Below are 17,520 nucleotides of genomic sequence, written 5' to 3'. Positions count from 1 at the left end.
TGCGACCCCATGAATCACAGCACGCCAGGCCTCCCTGTCCATCACCAACTCCCGGAGTTCAACCAGACTCACATCCATCGAGTCAGTGATGCCATAGAGCCATCTCATCCTGTGTCATTCCCTTCTCCTCCTGCCCCCAGTCCCTCCCAGCATCAGAGTCTTTTCCAATGAGTCAACTCTTTGCATGAGGTGGCCAAAGTACTGGAGTTTCAGCTTTAGCATCATTCCTTCCAAAGAAATCCCAGGGCTGATCTCCTTCAGAATGGACTGGTTGATCTCCTTGCAGTCCAAGGGACTCTCAGGAGTCTTCTCCAACACCACACTTCAAAAGCATCAATTCTTTGGCACTCAGCCTTCTTCACAGTCCAACTCTCACATCCATACATGACCACAGGAAAAACCATAGCCTTGACTAGACAGACCTTTGTTGGTAAAGTAATATCTCTGCTTTTGAATATGCTATCTAGGTTGGTTATAACTTTCCTTCCAAGGAGTAAGCGTCTTTTAATTTCATGGCTGCAGTCACCATCTGCACTGATTTTGGAGCCCATAAAAATAAAGTCTAACACTGTTTCCACTGTTTCCCCACCTATTTCCCATAAAGTGATGGGACCAGATGCCATGATCTTCGTTTTCTGAATGTTGAGCTTTAAGCCAACTTTTTCACTCTCCACTTTCACTTTCATCAAGAGGCTTTTGAGTTCCTCTTCACTTTCTGCCATAAGGGTGGTGTCATCTGCATATCTGAGGTTATTGATATTTCTCCCGGCAATCTTGATTCCAGCTTGTGTTTCTTCCAGCCCAGCATTTCTCATGATGTACTCTGCATATAAGTTCAATAAGCAGGGTGACAATGTACAGCCTTGACGTACTCCTTTTCCTATTTGGAACCAGTCTGGTGTTCCATGTTACCTCCAACCATGCACAACTCTCCCCACGTCCCTGAAAGGGCCATGCCTGCCCACGCCACTGTGTCTTTCCTCCTACCCGTTCTACTCCCTTGGTTCGCCCCTAGTCATCCTTCAAGACTAAAGCTAAAATAAAGTGCATTTCAGGAAAAGTGTAATATATGCTTACTGTATTATTTATGAATACCCAATTCTGCTAAGAAGAATAACAGAAACAAGGAGAATTGATAATATTAAGTATGGAAATAAGTAACCCAAGAGACTTCTTAGACATCACTAAAGTATGTAGGAAAGGACAGAAAGACTATTTAAGCATCAGATTATCATGAAGCTCTCAGGTCTTAAATAGGCTCCATTTGGTGATGTCTGATATTTACCCCCATTTTATTTCTCATTAGACTGTGAACATGTTTGATGTCAAGGACTAAAATTTTCTTATTCAGAACACCTAAAATAGAGCCTCTGATGCATTTTGGTTAAATTATGAAAGAATCAATAAATGTGTTGCAATTAATTAGGGTCAGTTGAAACCAGAATTCAAGTGTCCCAAATGGATTATTAGGCAGAACTAGAACCTTACAATTTCTCAAAGTCTTGAGTAGTGGTGAGTGAAAATAAGACTTCATCACTTAGAGCTCTGTCTTTCCCTAAGCTATCTGAGGTGGGGAGGGCAAAGGCATTGATCCTGGATAACCACAGGGAAAAACACCCAGTCTGATATTCTTTGTGGAAGGTCAAATGGAAAAATAACTGAAGTGCTAGGACCCTTAGCAAGCATGCAAGATTTCTGAAATCCTGTCAAGGTTCACAGCAGTTTTCAAGGAGTAACAGCTCCAGTATTCCCCCAAACACCTTCCTGCCACCATCTGGAGATCCATGGTCACAAGTTGCTACTATCTTTATTGTCATTCTAAACAGATGGGCATTCACCTATTAGATGAACATCAACTTTAATTAAAAGTTTCATGACCTCCACCCTATTTTTTACTTTTTGTCCTTACTGGGTTGAAAACGACAGAGATTTTTAAAACAAAATGCCTATACAAAGGAACAGGTGACCACCTGCAACAGTCTCGTTGAGCAGAAACCAAGGCAAAGAATCCCAGGGCTCTTCTATTTCCCAGGAAGGGCACTAGTTTCTTTCCTTCTCTTGTCTTGTGAGCCCCCATGCGCTGCTCCTCGTTCTCTCGTTTTCGCTATCTTTCTTATCCACACGGTCCAGTGCCTCTTTCACCTCTCTCACTCTGCTCTGTTTCTCTTGATCTCCTTATTTTCACTCCGTTCCTTCTCTCTTGTGTTTCCTTCTCCTTTTCCCAGGTCTTTTGGTCCATTCCTCAGCCCCTCCACTGGGGTCTCAGAGAATGTGATTGGGAATTATCTACCAAAAGACACAAATGAAAAGCAAAAGCACTGAGCAAAAGCAGGGATTTATTCACCTGGTTGTCATGGCACTTCACCAGATACAAAATTCAACCAGAAAAATGTCAGAACATAATTTATTTTAATTTACCTTAACTTTAGCAAGTGATCAAATACTCTGAAAACTTTTCTTGATTAAAAAGTAGTAAGAAAGAGTAAGGTGGTTTTAAATTAAATCAAACATTATATAGCATAATTCTGTGCAAGTGTTATAAGTCAATACATTTAAGATACACTGTTTTGCCATACATTGGAAAAATAATTTTCAGTCTTAAGCTACATGTATATTAAAATATAACTGACAAACCATAAACAATTTCCATTAATTTTTCTTGTAAAGACATCCCAAGTGCCCAGGCGGAAAACTCAAACTTTCAAAGGCATTTTGGAATAGCAATATATTTAAAAAATTGTTTTGCACTGTCAAACATCGCTGTAAAACTTTATAAAGTAGAATTTCAGGTCACTGAGAATTTTGTACAAAATTTGCTAATATAAAAATTTTACCTTTGAACAAAATTGTTTCATAAAAAATTTTGCTGTAGTATTTTCCCTTAGAATGATAGGGTTATAGTGTATTTTCTTAAATGTATGCTTTTCTTGTATGCTCTCCAATAAAGAAAAAAGATAAAATCTTCCTCCAAAATCTGAAAGCTGAATGCCAACTCATTTTTATGCTTTTAAAAATTAATAAAAGTAACATAAATCAAATAGGCATTCCACAAATGACATTCTTTGATGTGTAACATGTTTAGTATTTTGATAGCTTTCCTCTTCTGTAACTTTCTTTTTCAACAAGTTCTCTGGGAAATTGTGTCCTCTTGTGGTCACTGGCAAAAACAACATGTTTTTGCAGGAAGAATTAATCCAAACAATGGAAATAGGATTTAAGGCTTCAGGAAAAGCCACTTGTGAAAAAAGGAAATCCCTTGAAATGAAGAGAGAGATGAAAGTTGTGAGTAATCAGAAAGGGAACTTTAGCAGGAAAAACACAGAATGTAAATCATTCAACTTCTATTTAAATTATTTGATCATCAGATGATTAAAAAGAAGAGATAAAAATGATTACTATGTAGGAAAATTGTGGCCATGATAAAAGCCGCTATGGATAACTGTTATTTCTTACATTATTTCTTCAGTCATTCCAGCAACTCGGAAATAAGTGAGAGCGTATTTCAACCAGTTTAAGTGGCAGCAAAGCCGGGACATAAACTTTCTAGCATGCAAACCCCATAAGGTGATAAAAGGGAAGAGGGGAGACTCCTCAAGATTCTATACTTTTCCACACCGATTCTTCTCTCCCTACAAGTCTGTGTATTATGTCTCCTAATCTCATCCTAATTTTCAGTGCAGAATGTCAGATATTTTAAAGATTAATATTTATTGAAAATTTTATTTGCTCATTTGAGGTGCTGTTGGCAACTCAATTAATTTCTTGTGCTTTATACTTTTCCATTTTATTTCTGAATTGGAAGCTTCAAATTTCATAATTTTTATCCTATTCTTAAAGAAGATCGAGAAAGACAGAGGTAGAATCAGTTAAATTCATGAATTAAACTATCGTTAAAGGAGAAAGAGAATGACCTCTTTGGGGGAAGGTAAAACATCCTGAAAACTACCAGTGTCACTGAAAAAGAATTTGCTTTCACACAATTATTCAGGTCACTTGTGCGGACACAGACCCTTATATTCCACTTAAAATTCTCTCACTTAAATAGTGAAGTAGGCAATCCCAATCCCTGTGAAGTATTCAAAACAAGATGAAATCTAACAACGTGTACATTCCCATCTGAGATGTACTCAAATGCAGCCTTTTCCAATCTGCGCCCCCTTCTGTGTGAATGTTTCTGTGCTTCATTCATGCAATCCAGAGAAATTATTTCACAGAACTCTTAAGCCAACAAACAGGTGGTAGGTCATCCAAAACCTAAGGGGAAAGAGTAGGACCATACTCAAGTGCTCACCTTTTGTGCAAGTCCCAACTCCAAACTGTACCAGCTTGCTGTTATAGTGTATGTATGTTTCTTTTCCTTCTCTGAAAGTATTTATAAATGTTGCTAGGAGAATGCCAGTGCAGATTCAAACTTTAAGAATATAGATACATACTTTTTGCATATGCTGAGTATGAGATTCGTAACTCTATTACTTCTAACAGTATTCTTTTTTTCACATTTTAACACAGTACACATTCCTCAGGAAGGACTGTGAACATGCCAAGTTTGCAGTTTGAAAACAAAGCTCGTTTTGAATTATCCAATTGCAAAAGAAAAACTTTTTTGTTTTCAGTTAATTTTTTAGGGCATTTATTTTAGAAGTAGATTAAATGATTTAATTCCAATGCATTCAGAATTCCCAAAGAAGGTAGTCTTCCACTGACATCTTTAAGTCAGACTGAGTTCAGCCCCAAAGGGAAATTCCTAAGACCCTTTTTAAAGAGCCTGAAATTGGGATTTTAGAACCACATAAGTTTTCATATGGTAAACCAAATATTGTGGAAGTCATCATTATTGTTACATATACAAAATATCCAGAATTATATTCAACTCTTAAGGACATAAAAAGAGAGTTTGCCTTTATTCTTGCCCCAGCAAGTGTCGATAAGAAATTTGTTACATAAATGTTAAGTAGAATACAGATGGGACAATGGGCCAGGAAAGATTCTGGTTTGCAAAGTTAGGAGCATCAAGCCTCAGACATTTTGAGAGGTAACTCATTAGTCAAACTACAACCTTCTGTTTAAAAACTAACTTTTAAACACTCAAGAACTTTTATCCTCATTTTTCATTCCTTTGAAGAGTAGGAGAGAATGTTGTTCCCCGCCCCCCCTCCCCCAGAACTAAAGTCATTCAATGTGACTCGGTCAAGAAGACTCCATGCCTGGGATAGTTCTGGTTTAGTTCATTCATGTTAAACCCTATTTTAAGCATTCTGGCATCCATAGCATGGCCTCACTCCTGGGGATCCCTGTAGGCAGTGGCTAGGAGCTCTTTATCTCCTGAAGTTGAGTGCCCAGAGAAGGGCTGGGCTCATTTTAAACGGAACTAGTCTTAGAGATTGATGATTTTGCAAGTCGGGCCAGCTAATGCTGCGCTGTTGTGGACCTGGTTTCTCCTTCGGCTTCTCTGCCCCTATTTTCATCCCAGTACCCACCCCACCCCGCCAACTCCCCCTGGGCAGGTAAGGCTTCCTTTACCTTGCCCACACTTTCCTGTCTTGCTTACCCATAGCCACAAAGGAAAGAGTCCAATTATTTGATCTCTTTATTTTCGAGTATTCAGCTGAAAGGGGTAGAAAATAACATTTGAGACTGATCTTAAAACAACAACAACCACCCACAGACACAGGTAACGTTCAAATAAGAACTGCGGAATACTCAGAGATCAAAAGTTAAGAAAACAATTTCTGCCTATTCTCTAACTGCTCCAAGAAATCATATCCTGTAGGCAGAAGATGCACTCACAGGAGTGACTTATCTGAATGTGCTTTGTTTTAGGAAGATTCGGCTGTAAACTATTAAGTGGAGGTCAAGTAGAATCTGATTTTCAGACAGGAATTCATTTTAAAATATGTCAGCGACCCGAGAAGCAGGCATGTTGGCACGCTTTGGTCATTGTCTATGAATATTTGTAAAAAATAGTGATAGACGAGCCCTACAGGTCGCCCCTCCCACGAAAGTTTAGCCTCCTTCACCCTCCGCGGAATGGATCCTTCTTGTCCTCACTTCCCTTTCTAGGGTTTGGCTGAACCCTTCAACCGGCCCCCAGCCCTCCAGACCCCAGGGTTTCTGGGACCTGACTGCAGCCGCGAGCCTCAGCGGGCCACAGCCACGTGGCCTGCCCGCGCCTCGCCTGGGATCTCGCCTGCTCCTCCGGACACTGTGGGCCGAGACCCTCCGTCTGGCCCAGAAAAGGAAGCTTCTGAGTTAATTCGCTGCTTAGAGTCCAGCAGACCTCGGCCTGCGCAGGGTACCAGAACACAGGGCACGGAACTTCTGCACCCCCAAATGTGCCCCGAAAACCAACTACTGCTTTTGACTTCTGGTTTGCTTTGCAACTTAAAGAATGAACATAGAACAGTTATTCTCTCCCGACTCGTTAAAAAAAAAAAAAAAAAAAAGCCTAGCATTGCAAAAATGGGCTTCTCTTTCACAGCAGCATCCTTTCCTTTCCAGCTCACCAACTTTTGTTGCTTCCGACTTGCCAGAATCTACATTAACACCTTCTTCTGGGCCTCTTCATTGTGACTTATTAAATAGAAACGCTTAAAATGTAAAAGTGTCCAAATAATTGCGGCGCGTTTGTGGCACGCGAAACAGAATTGCTTACTGAATCTCCTAGGAGTGGAGAGTGAGGGTGGGGAAGGGGGCCCTCGCAGCCCTCAGCCTCGCGTGTCCAGGCAATGTTGAGTCCCCATCTCACTCTCTCAGAGCCGACATTTACAGTCATAACGAAGGGCCTTATCTGGGAAGGGGATGAGGCTGAAGTGGCCACAGGCACTCCACCTTGGGCTAGCAGCACAGGCAATCAGGGCCGCGGCGAAGACACTGCGCTGCCCTGCTGCCTTCTCCAAGAACACGACTGCCTTCTTCGGGGGAATGAACTTCAGCATTTTTCTAGCACCTTCGGAGGTGTAGTCCTTCGGGTGTTGGGAAACGTCAGATTGGGTCACTGTGGAGGGAAAAGAAAGGCCCAGCTGCTTCTCGAGGAAGGATGAGAGAACAGGCCGAGGAGCAGATCTACAGTCCCTGGCGCGGCCACGTCTTCAGAAACGCCCACGACCTTAGGACCAGCCACGGCGGTTTGGCCCTTGGGACTCCACGGCCTCGTCTACCTGACCATCGGGTGGGCTCCGCCGTCGCAGGTATTCTTGCCAGTACCCCAGCCCCAGCAATCCCAAACCGCGCCACGGACCTAAAGGGTACTGGGGCGAGCTGAGACTTCCACCCACTGTGTAGAAGCCGGTGTCGCCGCTGCTGTCACAGCCGCTCCAGGAGGGACCGACAAGGCGGAGGGTACGGTCCCCTCCGGTCGCTTCCCCGGGCTGCGCTCGGGTGCGGGGGTGCGGCCCGCGCGCTCCGGCGCGGAAGGAAATCGCCCCGCGCCCGCGGGCGGAGGGCGGCGGGGAAGAAAGGGGGAGGGCAGCAAGGAGGCGGGCAGAGGGGCCGGCCGCCTGGGCCAGGTCGTTTTTGAATGGTTTGGGAGAACGAATTGTTAGACCCCGAGGAAGGGGGGTGGGGACGGAGAAAGGGGGGCTGGAAAGCGGAAACTTTCCTATAAAACTTCGAAAAGTCCCTCCTCCCCACGTCAGGCCAATGACACTGCTGCCCCCAAACTTTCCGCTTGCACGGGAGGTATAAGAGCCTCCAAGTCTGCAGCTTGCGCCCAGCTCCCAGACACCTCGCGGGCTCGCCGACACCGGCATCGTTTCCAGGAGGCCGAGCGGGGTGTGCGTGCGGCCGTTGGGCGCCTTCTTTTTGGACCTCGGGGCCATCCACACCGTCCCCTCCCCCTCCCGCCTCCCTCCCCGCCTCCCCCGCGCGCCCTCCCCGCGGAGATCCTCCCTGTCCCTCCTCCCGCTCCCTCCTCCGCGGGCCGCACCGCCCGGGCCGGCGCCGCGCGCGGGGGAAGCTGGCGGGCTGAGGCGCCCCGCTCTCCTCCTCTTCCCCGGGCCGCCCTTCTGCCCCGGGCCCGCGAGGCCGCACGTCGCCGCCCAAGAGATGATGCAGGACGTGTCCAGCTCGCCAGTCTCGCCGGCCGACGACAGCCTGAGCAACAGCGAGGAGGAGCCGGACCGGCAGCAGCCCCCGAGCGGCAAGCGCGGGGGGCGCAAGCGGCGCAGCAGCCGGCGCAGCGCGGGGGGCGGCGCGGGGCCCGGCGGGGCCGCGGGCGGGGGCGTCGGAGGCGGCGAGGAGCCTGGCAGCCCGGCCCAAGGCAAGCGTGGCAAGAAGTCTGCGGGCTGCGGCGGCGGCGGCGGCGCGGGCGGCGGCGGCAGCAGCAGCGGCGGCGGGAGTCCGCAGTCCTACGAGGAGCTGCAGACGCAGCGGGTCATGGCCAATGTGCGGGAGCGCCAGCGCACGCAGTCACTGAACGAGGCGTTCGCCGCCCTACGGAAGATCATCCCCACGCTGCCCTCTGACAAGCTGAGCAAGATCCAGACCCTCAAGTTGGCGGCCAGGTACATCGACTTCCTCTACCAGGTCCTACAGAGCGACGAGCTGGACTCCAAGATGGCAAGCTGCAGCTATGTGGCCCACGAGCGGCTCAGCTACGCCTTCTCGGTCTGGAGGATGGAGGGGGCCTGGTCCATGTCCGCGTCTCACTAGCAGGCGGAGCTCCCCACCCCCTCGGCAGGGCCGGAGACCTAGGTAAGGACCCGGCGCCTCTGCGCCCCTTTGCCGCTCAGGTGGCAGACAGATTGAAGGCTGGGGTGCGGCTCCCGGTCCACCTGGCCTTCCTCCCCGTCTCCCACTCCCCTCTCCGCTTTCACACCCAACCTGGCACCGCCACCTCATCCCCCCGCGCGTTCCTGGAAGGGAGCTCAGTCCCCGCTAGGGAGAGGAGGATGCGCCCTGGTGAGGGGTGTGCGTGTGCGTGAGTGTGCGTGACAGGAGGGAAGACTGAAAAAGATTCGAGGGTCACGGGTAAGGACAGCCTTGCCAGCGCCTCTCTTTCTTTTGCCTTTAAGTTTTCGTTCTCCTTAAAACAAATGTTTCCAAATTCCACCTCCTCCTTCTTTCCGCCCACCCACTTCCTCTTGCCCTTGGGCTGAAATCCTTCCAGGTTGTTCAGCGCAATTTCTCCGTGGTGGTGATAAGAACAGTGCTCACTAGTTTTACAAAACAGCCACAGAGACCTAAACAATAACCAACTTTCCCCCTCTGGGTTTTTGCAGATGTCATTGTTTCCAGAGAAGGAGAAAATGGACAGTCTAGAGACTCTGGAGCTGGATAACTAAAAATAAATATATATGCCAAACATTTTCTTGGAAATTAGAAGAGCAGAACCCAAATTCAAAGAAACAGGGCGTGGGGCGCACTTTTAAAAGAGAAAGCGAGACAGGCCCGTGGACAGTGATTCCCAGACGGGCAGCGGCACCATCCTCACACCTCTACATTCTGATAGAAGTTTGAACAGTTGTTTGTGTTCCTCTTTTTTGTGTTTTTGTTTTTTTGACGAAGAATGTTTTTATTTTTATTTTTTCATGCATGCATTCTCAAGAGGTCGTGCCAATCAGCCACTGAAAGGAAAGGCATCATTATGGACTTTCTCCATTTTAAAATGGTAACGGTCAGAGGGATTTTAAGAACACCTTTAGAAATAAAAATATTGGGATCAAACTGACTCACAAAATCACAGTCAGTTAATTCCTTTTTTCATTCTTCCTCTGAGGGAAAAAAAAAAACTTAAAATAACAAAAAACAACATTCTATTTATTTATTGATGACCCATGGTAAAATGCAAATAGATCCGGTGTCTAAATGCATTCATATTTTTATGATTGTTTTGTAAATATCTTTGTACATTATTTTTCTGCAATAAATAAATATGATTGAAAATTGTAAGAACCTTAAAGTTTGGTCTATATTTTTAAAGGATTAAGTTGGCAGTAAATACCTGCTTGTTTAACTCTGGAGACACCAAGGAGGGTGAGAGGGCATTAATATAAACAAAGCAGTGAAAAAAACTTAGTTATTGACAGGTAGGGGCATGTTATGTAGAAAGACAGCTTTATCATTATTGCCATTTGGTGTTCAGTGAACTTAGCATCTCTCCTTCATCTCTTATCAGGTCCCGAGACAGCAAAAACTTAATAGTTATTCACCTCTCTTGCTTATATTTTGAGAATGCAGTTGTAAAACAGTTAAGTAAATAAGCAGTATAAGTCAGCACTATTTTCTCTTGTTACTGTGTGTTTTTGTCATACTCTTCACACTTTATGAGGATTTTTAAGTAATAGGTTTATTTCAGTGAAAGTATACATAAAGGGTTATCAAAATTACCTATCTATAGATAGATGTGTATATACACATGTAAATGACTACAAATGTATAGAAAATAAAGTTTAATTCCACATAAAAGAGAATTCCACTTATAATTTGCTTAACTTCCTCTCACAAAAAAGAATGACATTTAATGTCGTTTGCTAAAACAAAAAGTCAAAGTTAATATTTTCCCATATTGATATCCATTTGGAAAGCAAGCTCCTTATAAGCTGCTCCATACAGCTACACAGAAAACAATTAAAGAACCTGACTTTTCAGTATCTTCATTAATTATTGGAACAGTTACAATTTTAAATGCTATAACTGTTCATTTTCTAGTCAGTTCACTAGCAAATATATTTTGTAAAATTTATCCACAGAATTTTTCCCCGGTTACTTACATGTATACAAAATCTGAATCAGTTAAGTAAAAGAGTTAACATGGACAAATGGTACTTGACTTTTTATTTCATTCTAGTTATTTCTGGGCCAGAAAAATACTAGCTTTTATAATGAATACCATTAGAAATAGTGAGTTTGTATCACTAAGTTCTTAAGTTATATCCAGCTTATTGCCTTCAAGTATAATTAGGGATGTATTCAAACTGGAAAAGAATTTTGCTGCCTAATTCAAATAATGACTATGGCAAATAAATGTATGACTCGAAACAGTGTTTGCTCAGCTCTGGTTGAGGTTATTATATTACCTGAAGGTTTCCCCTCTTTTTCACACATCATCATAGAATGCTGACATAACAATATTGTAAATTTATTATTGTAAGTATTTTAGACCATGTTTTGCAATAAGGAGCCTGTAGAATTTACTTACACCAAAAGATTAGTGAAAGCTTCAGGAAATGCTTTTTTAGATTTTTATAGTTCTTTACAAAATAACAGGGCAGAAACTGATTATTTGTGGAGTGTATGTGTGTGTGTATGTGTGTGTAGAACAGAGGATGCCCTAGAAAATGAGGGAGGGCATCTAGAAGGTGATTTTCTCTTTTGTGTCATCGAACCACCTCCATTTTCTAAATTGTTCATGGAGGAATCTTGTTACTAGCTTGGTCTGACTATTTGATATTTCAGATTTCTTGACGTACATCAGAATGGAGCTGACCATCCACCGAGAAGGTAATTCCGATCTTATCTCTGATGATGTAGAAACTGAAAGTTTCAAAAAAGGTAGCCTTCCATTTGCCTTTTTTCTTTTTTTCTTGTGTGTGTGTGTGAGAGAGAGAGTTCTCGACTTGGGAGAAAAGCAAATGTCACATTTATGTTGAGTAATACTAAATACTAAACTGAAGCTAATATTTTTCTTGAAATTTTCAGATGAATGAAAGAAATGTGGTGAATAGTTTTGCTTTGAGTGAGAAGGATTCACAGTGGAAAATATTAACTATTAAGAATCCAGTTTTCAGCTTGCCAGACTATTTCTGTATACCCAACTTTCCCCACCCCTTACACACCACAATGCCAATTCTGCTTCAGAACAGAAATGAAGCACCTGTGTTTCTATCCATGTTTCCTATTTTCATCTCATTTCATTTATATTACCTATTCTTATTTAAAGGGCATTTAGGATGAATTACCTGTTTCAGAAGTGAGAATTTAATGTGGTATCTGGACCCAGGAGTCTTTACCCTTTAGCCAGAATGTATTCAGTCAAGGGAAAGTATTGTATTAGATTGCCTTGGATGAATTCTAAATAACTGACTAAGAACGTTTCCTCTGCTGTGCACATGATCTTTTAATCATGGTTTTAATTTCGTTAGATTGATAGGGTTCAATCATAAGAAAGCAGTACATTTGTGTTCCCCTTACACACATTTCCCCTCTTTATTACACACACATTACACACACTTGCTAACAAACACATGCACAAATGATAATTCATGCACAGTTGCAGGTACCCTCCCCAAAGTGGAACATTTTAATAAATGTTAAAGAGCAGAAACTCTCACAACCTGTGTACTTTTCCCCCACACTCAGCAAGGACACAAGCTTCTTGCTCCTTCGGTCCTCAGGCTCATATTCATAATGGAGCTTTTTAAGGGACATTTGGCCTCTTGCAAAAAAGTCGAGCATTTTGCACATTCCACGGTTTGGCAAACTCAGAACTGGTTATTTTCTCTAGACCGGTATCAAGTTCTTCTCAGGCATATGATTTCACTTGAAGTCCTGCCCAGGAATCCTTCAAAGTGAGCGTTTGTCCCACTCTCATGATGTCAGGCGGTTTTCCCTGCATCTGTAATTTGAAGAAAAACAAACAAACCTGCGGGGAACAAACGCCACGGAAACCCAAACAGAACTCCGTGGGGAGCGGGAGTCTCACCTGCGGCTAGCGCGGGCGGGGGCGGGCCCGGACTCCCCGGCGTGGGTGGCGGGCGGGCCGCAACGTGGGGAGGGTGACAGTGTCCGACGCCTCCGGGGACCGCGTGGACAGCCCCTGGCCCCGCGTCGGGCCGCTGCGCGCGGAGGAGGCGGCTCCAAGTGTCAGCGGTAGCAAGGGGAGCAGCAGCAAGAGATTCAGGCAAAGGCCCAACTTCGTATTTCCAGAGACAGGCCCGCATCAGCCACAAACAGGGGTCGGGAGAGGGGTTCCCCGGGGGCCACTTTTCCAGATTTTTCTCCTGGTTTGCCGTAAAGCGTGCCCCGCCCCCAGCACCGGCAAAAGTGGAAGGAAAGTGTACCGGCAAAGCGGAAAGAGAAATAGGTTTCCTCATAATTTCTGAAAGCCAATCACCCCACTGATTCGCAGACACCTAGCAACCGAAGCCCTCGAAAACGCAAACGGGATTATTAATAATCCTTGCTTACTGAACAGCAAAAGATGGACCCAGTAAACAGGCCATGGGATACATTTTCCATTTGCTTTTGTCCCAAGGCCCCAGAACGTGAGCCCTCCTAATATTTTCTTAGCAAATCAAAGCACGTGTCCTTTGAAGAAGGTGTGTAATTGGAGTTTAAGGCATGTATGGAATTCCCAGATGTCTATAAAGTAAGAAGGAGCATGTGGCAGGTCACTGGAAGGTGGGGCAGGTTAAACTCACTGGCAGGAAAGTTCTCCTTTTCTATTCTCCTTTATGAGGGCCGCGGAGATAAGCCTTTGGGAAAGGATGGGACGGGTCATAATAAATATCCAGCTTCTCGTATCAGAGTCACAGTAACCATGGTAAAAAGCACATGGTCAGAAAGCCTCAAAGAAAACACTCAATTATAGGGATTTCGTGGGCGCCCTGCAATGAGATCGTTTGGGGTTTGCTGCAGCTAGGGCCTCGATCCCCCTGCAGCCTTTCTTGTTTACGTGGACTATTTTCTTTTCCTTCTATTTCCGCCCCCCCCCCCTCCCCGTTTGTGGATGTGTCTTCGTGCTTATGCGGGCCATTTAGGCTGAAGCCAGAGGAACAAAATTCCAGATTAGGAAAAGAAGAAAGCAATTCTAAAAGCATTCATCCAGAAGGCAGCCTTTGGAGGGGGGAGCGGGGGGAGGGGAGCTTGTGAGCAAATGAAATGAAGTTTCTGTAAAGCGTGCTCTCTACCAGAGACAGCAAATGCTCAATGAAAAGGCAGTCATCAAAATTAGCTGCTCCTTATCCCTCACTGCGCTGAGGTATATGGATGTGTATGAGACGGTCGAATTTAGGCGCGAGTTTGCTGCTGCTTAAGCACGTTTCTTTGCTTTTTGTTTTGTTTTTGGTCTAATGCCGGAATCCGAGAAAATATGACTTTTCTCCTTGGGTTCAAGATGGTGCCGTCACTTACCTGGACAGTGGGACCAGAGGCGGGAGACGTAAGGAACCGGTTTCTGCCGAAGAAACTGGCCTTGGCAAAGGTTGGCGCTAGGAAGGGGGCGAAGTTGGGTCACCTGTGGCTGGGGGGCAGGGTGTCCCAGCGAAACTAGCTAGAACAAAACGCGCCACAGACCCCACCACTGAGGCAGGCGGAGAGGGGAAAGGGACGCGCCTGGGGTGAGGCGAGCGTGACAAGTGAAAAGTTAAGCAGGTACCTGAAGGAAGTTTATCTTGCCCAGATGTTAGGGCTTTTATGAAATGTCACGTGAAGAGAACAGATGTGCAACTTGCAAATGGGGCCACGCCTGTAAATATAAGGGAAGCAAATGCTTGGAAGGAAAACCCAGGCATAAATCATCAACCTCCTCCGCTAGATATCTATTCTCTCCTTTAAATATTTGCTTCCGGAAAGGGAAGACACATCTTAAGTACGTCTTCCAGAAGGGGTCACAGTCCAATCCTCTGGCCAGCGCCACCCTACCCCATGCCTTCCTCATCCCCTCCACCCCTCCGTCTAGGTGGCTTGGGTGTGGGTGGTTTGGGTGGAGGGCGCATTTCTTCCCTGCCCGTGTTTTCTTTCTTCACATTCCCCACCCCCCACGTTAGTCTCTTAGCCTCTCAAAGACGTTTGATCCTGAGAAACATATCGAATCTCGGTTTGGAAAAGCTGAAACTAATCAATTGCCTTTTTGAAGGGGTAGAGAGTGATAAGAAGAGCGAAGGAATGCCAGGCCTGACAGACCCGAAACCTTCAAGATGCTTGAATGAGCTGAAAGACATGCGGGTTATCCCTCCCTCCTGGGGAGGATCCAGAGCGCTGGGGATCCCAGCCGCCCATGGGGTAGGGACTTTACCAAGTTAAATCATTGGTTTGGTTGAAAGGTTTGTTTTTTTCTTTTTTTAATGACTTGTACAGATAGGACTCTCCCACCCCCACCCCCACATGTAAGAAGGAAGTTCGCTTTATAAACAAAATTAAAATGAATTAGCAGTTGCCCAGTTGTGGAACAGTCTAATTCCTTTCTCTGTATTTAAGAGAGAGGTTCATGGGGGTATTGTGAATGTTACCTACCATGTGGCACAGGCTTGGGTCTCTGTCCATATTAAGGTTTTAAATATTTGTCTACAATAACTCTAAGGTTGTATATTAAATGAACTGTGCTGTGACTCTTCCTTTAAATGCAACACTATTCCCAAGTCTTTGTTAAACTGACATTGCACCTGGATTACAGTTATTCTTTAGCCACCAGTTCAGCTTTCTTCTTTAAACAGAACTTCAAAGTTGGAGTATTTTTTCCACAATATTAAATTAAAATTTACTGTCAGATTTTTTTCTGAGTCCTTTCTGGATTTCCAAAGGTGTGATCAGAATTGAAATATATTCTAAGTGATCACATTAGCTTTAAGGATTAATCATTTTCTGTTTTTTTTTTTTTTTTTTTTTTATGCACAAGACCAGATGAACAGACATATCTCTTTTCTCCATAGCATGAAATCTAAATACTCATCTAGCCATCCCTGGAGGAACCTAACCTTGCTTTGTCACCTTTGGGTACAGAACATATCTGGTGATGACCCGGAAGGGCGTTGGACTAAAATCTCAGATCCTCCCCCTCTGCATTTGCCCAGCCTTGATGAATGTTGGGTTGGACCCTGACTTGCTGACTCTGCTATGTAAAGCTCTCCTCTGAGGCTTCCAGACCTCCATTTCTAAACATAGTACTGGACAAAACAGTCCACATTTCTTTTCCTCTTTTGTTCCTGAAACTTTACACCAAAGAACTGTTAGCATTGTTGAACACCAACATGCAGTGAACGAACACAAAACTTCTCAGTGCTGCAACTTTAGCAATGACAATGAATCCTTCCCAGAGGTCTGCTGATGCACCCCTAAATTCTGGGGCTCCATTCCCAGGGCAGAAACCTACCTTCCAGATCAGCATTCTTTAAAATGTTCTTATGAAGCCCCTGTTTCACCGCATGGAAGAAGGACATTTCAGTTAGCCTCTTGTTAAGGTTGCCTTTGGCCTCATTCCTCCCTGACTCCTCTTGCTACCCCCTATCAACACACACCTTTTAAAACTTCTAACTCATAACTGGGGCAGAGAATCCTTCTTCCTCTTCCTTTTCTCCAGGCCCCGACCGAGTGAAATTTAAAACACATCTCATAGATCAGTTTTCCTTCTCTGAAGTTAGGCATAGTCCACGACCCGGATTTTCAAATGGCCCAGGCTGGAGTCTGCAATATTTAATCCAGTCAGCTATTAAATGTCCTCCAGCTAAATCAAGAGTATAAGGATCCTTACAGGGATAATAATACCGGGAGCAGTCGGAGTAAGGGGGCTGGGAAGGGGAGAAGACTCCAGGGATTCTTTGATTTGGAAAATCCTGTTTTGGGAACTTCTGTCAGAGTAATAACAAAGCAAAGAAACACGAAAGAAGCAACTCTCTGTCCCAGGATATGGTTTTAATGAAATACTACTACCACACACACAATCTACTATTAATAACCGCTTCTGAGACTCCGCTTTTCCTTTACCTATTAGGGACCAGGAGGCTCCGTAACGTGATCCCCTCTCCCCCTTCTCCCACCGCCTCCTTTCCTCCCCAATTAAGCCAAAGTGGTTGTTCTTCTGAGTCTAGGCCCGGAGACAACCGTGGGCTGACAATGCCCTCTGCATCCCGGTTTCTGGTCCCTTCTCTTGGCAGAACCGGTCCCGGGACTGGACTGAGGGGGTTTTTGCCCACCCCCTTCCGAAGGCGGGCTCCTCCGCCCCCAGCACTTGGAGAGCGAGTTCTCCAGGTCCCTGACTGGAAGCCTTCTTAGGACCCCCATACTTGTGGTACCAAGGAGATAGTGTGCCCCAAATATGCCTGTTTTGGCTCCCAGCTGACCTTGCCCGGAGCTTTTTGTTGTTGTTGACTTAAAACACCCGGAGGGACTGCAACTAACAGAGCAAATGGGGCTGGGGGTAAGGCAGGGGAGAGAAGGGGCGGGGGGTGGGGAATCGCCAGAGAAAAAGCCACAGTATTTGGGAAAGGGGGGCGGGGGCGGCAAACTTTTAGACAGCGAGAAGGCATTTTTAGCAGCCGCGTCTGTCATCTGTAAGTAGTGGACAGATGAAACCGAGCCTGATCAAAGTGGTCCGTTCGTAAATCACGCGTAGGAAATGGATTGTGAGGGGTAAAAGACACGTGTCGAATAATCTCAGCCCCGGAGTCCGCTCGCAGCCAGCGAGGTTCACGATGCCCCATCTCGCGGTATCGGCGCGCCCAGCGCATCCCCCAGCAGGGAATGTACATGGGGGGAGCTCTCTCCTGCACGGTCCTCCCCGCAGCCCCCACCCCCACCCCCCGCCCTACACGCCTGCCGGGCCATCCATGCTCCATCCAGACTAGAGATTTCATTACACTCGGTTGA

The 17,520-nt window shown here is 45.3% G+C and overlaps 1 protein-coding gene across 1 annotated transcript; it reads left to right on the top strand.

Annotated features, from left to right (window-relative positions):
- Nucleotides 1-7,946: 7,946 nt before the first annotated feature.
- TWIST1 (twist family bHLH transcription factor 1) lies at nt 7,947-9,898 on the top strand. Its single transcript, XM_061413660.1, has 2 exons — nt 7,947-8,691; nt 9,219-9,898. The coding sequence occupies exon 1, from the start codon at nt 8,044-8,046 to the stop codon at nt 8,647-8,649; it is 606 nt and encodes a 201-aa protein (XP_061269644.1). The 5' UTR covers nt 7,947-8,043; the 3' UTR covers nt 8,650-8,691; nt 9,219-9,898.
- Nucleotides 9,899-17,520: the final 7,622 nt, after the last annotated feature.

This window comes from Bos javanicus, chromosome 4 (assembly GCF_032452875.1).
Source record: "Bos javanicus breed banteng chromosome 4, ARS-OSU_banteng_1.0, whole genome shotgun sequence".
NCBI classification, from domain to species: domain Eukaryota; kingdom Metazoa; phylum Chordata; class Mammalia; order Artiodactyla; family Bovidae; genus Bos; species Bos javanicus.
Note: the sequence above shows the minus strand (reverse complement) of the source record. Positions and strands in the feature narration are given on the sequence as shown.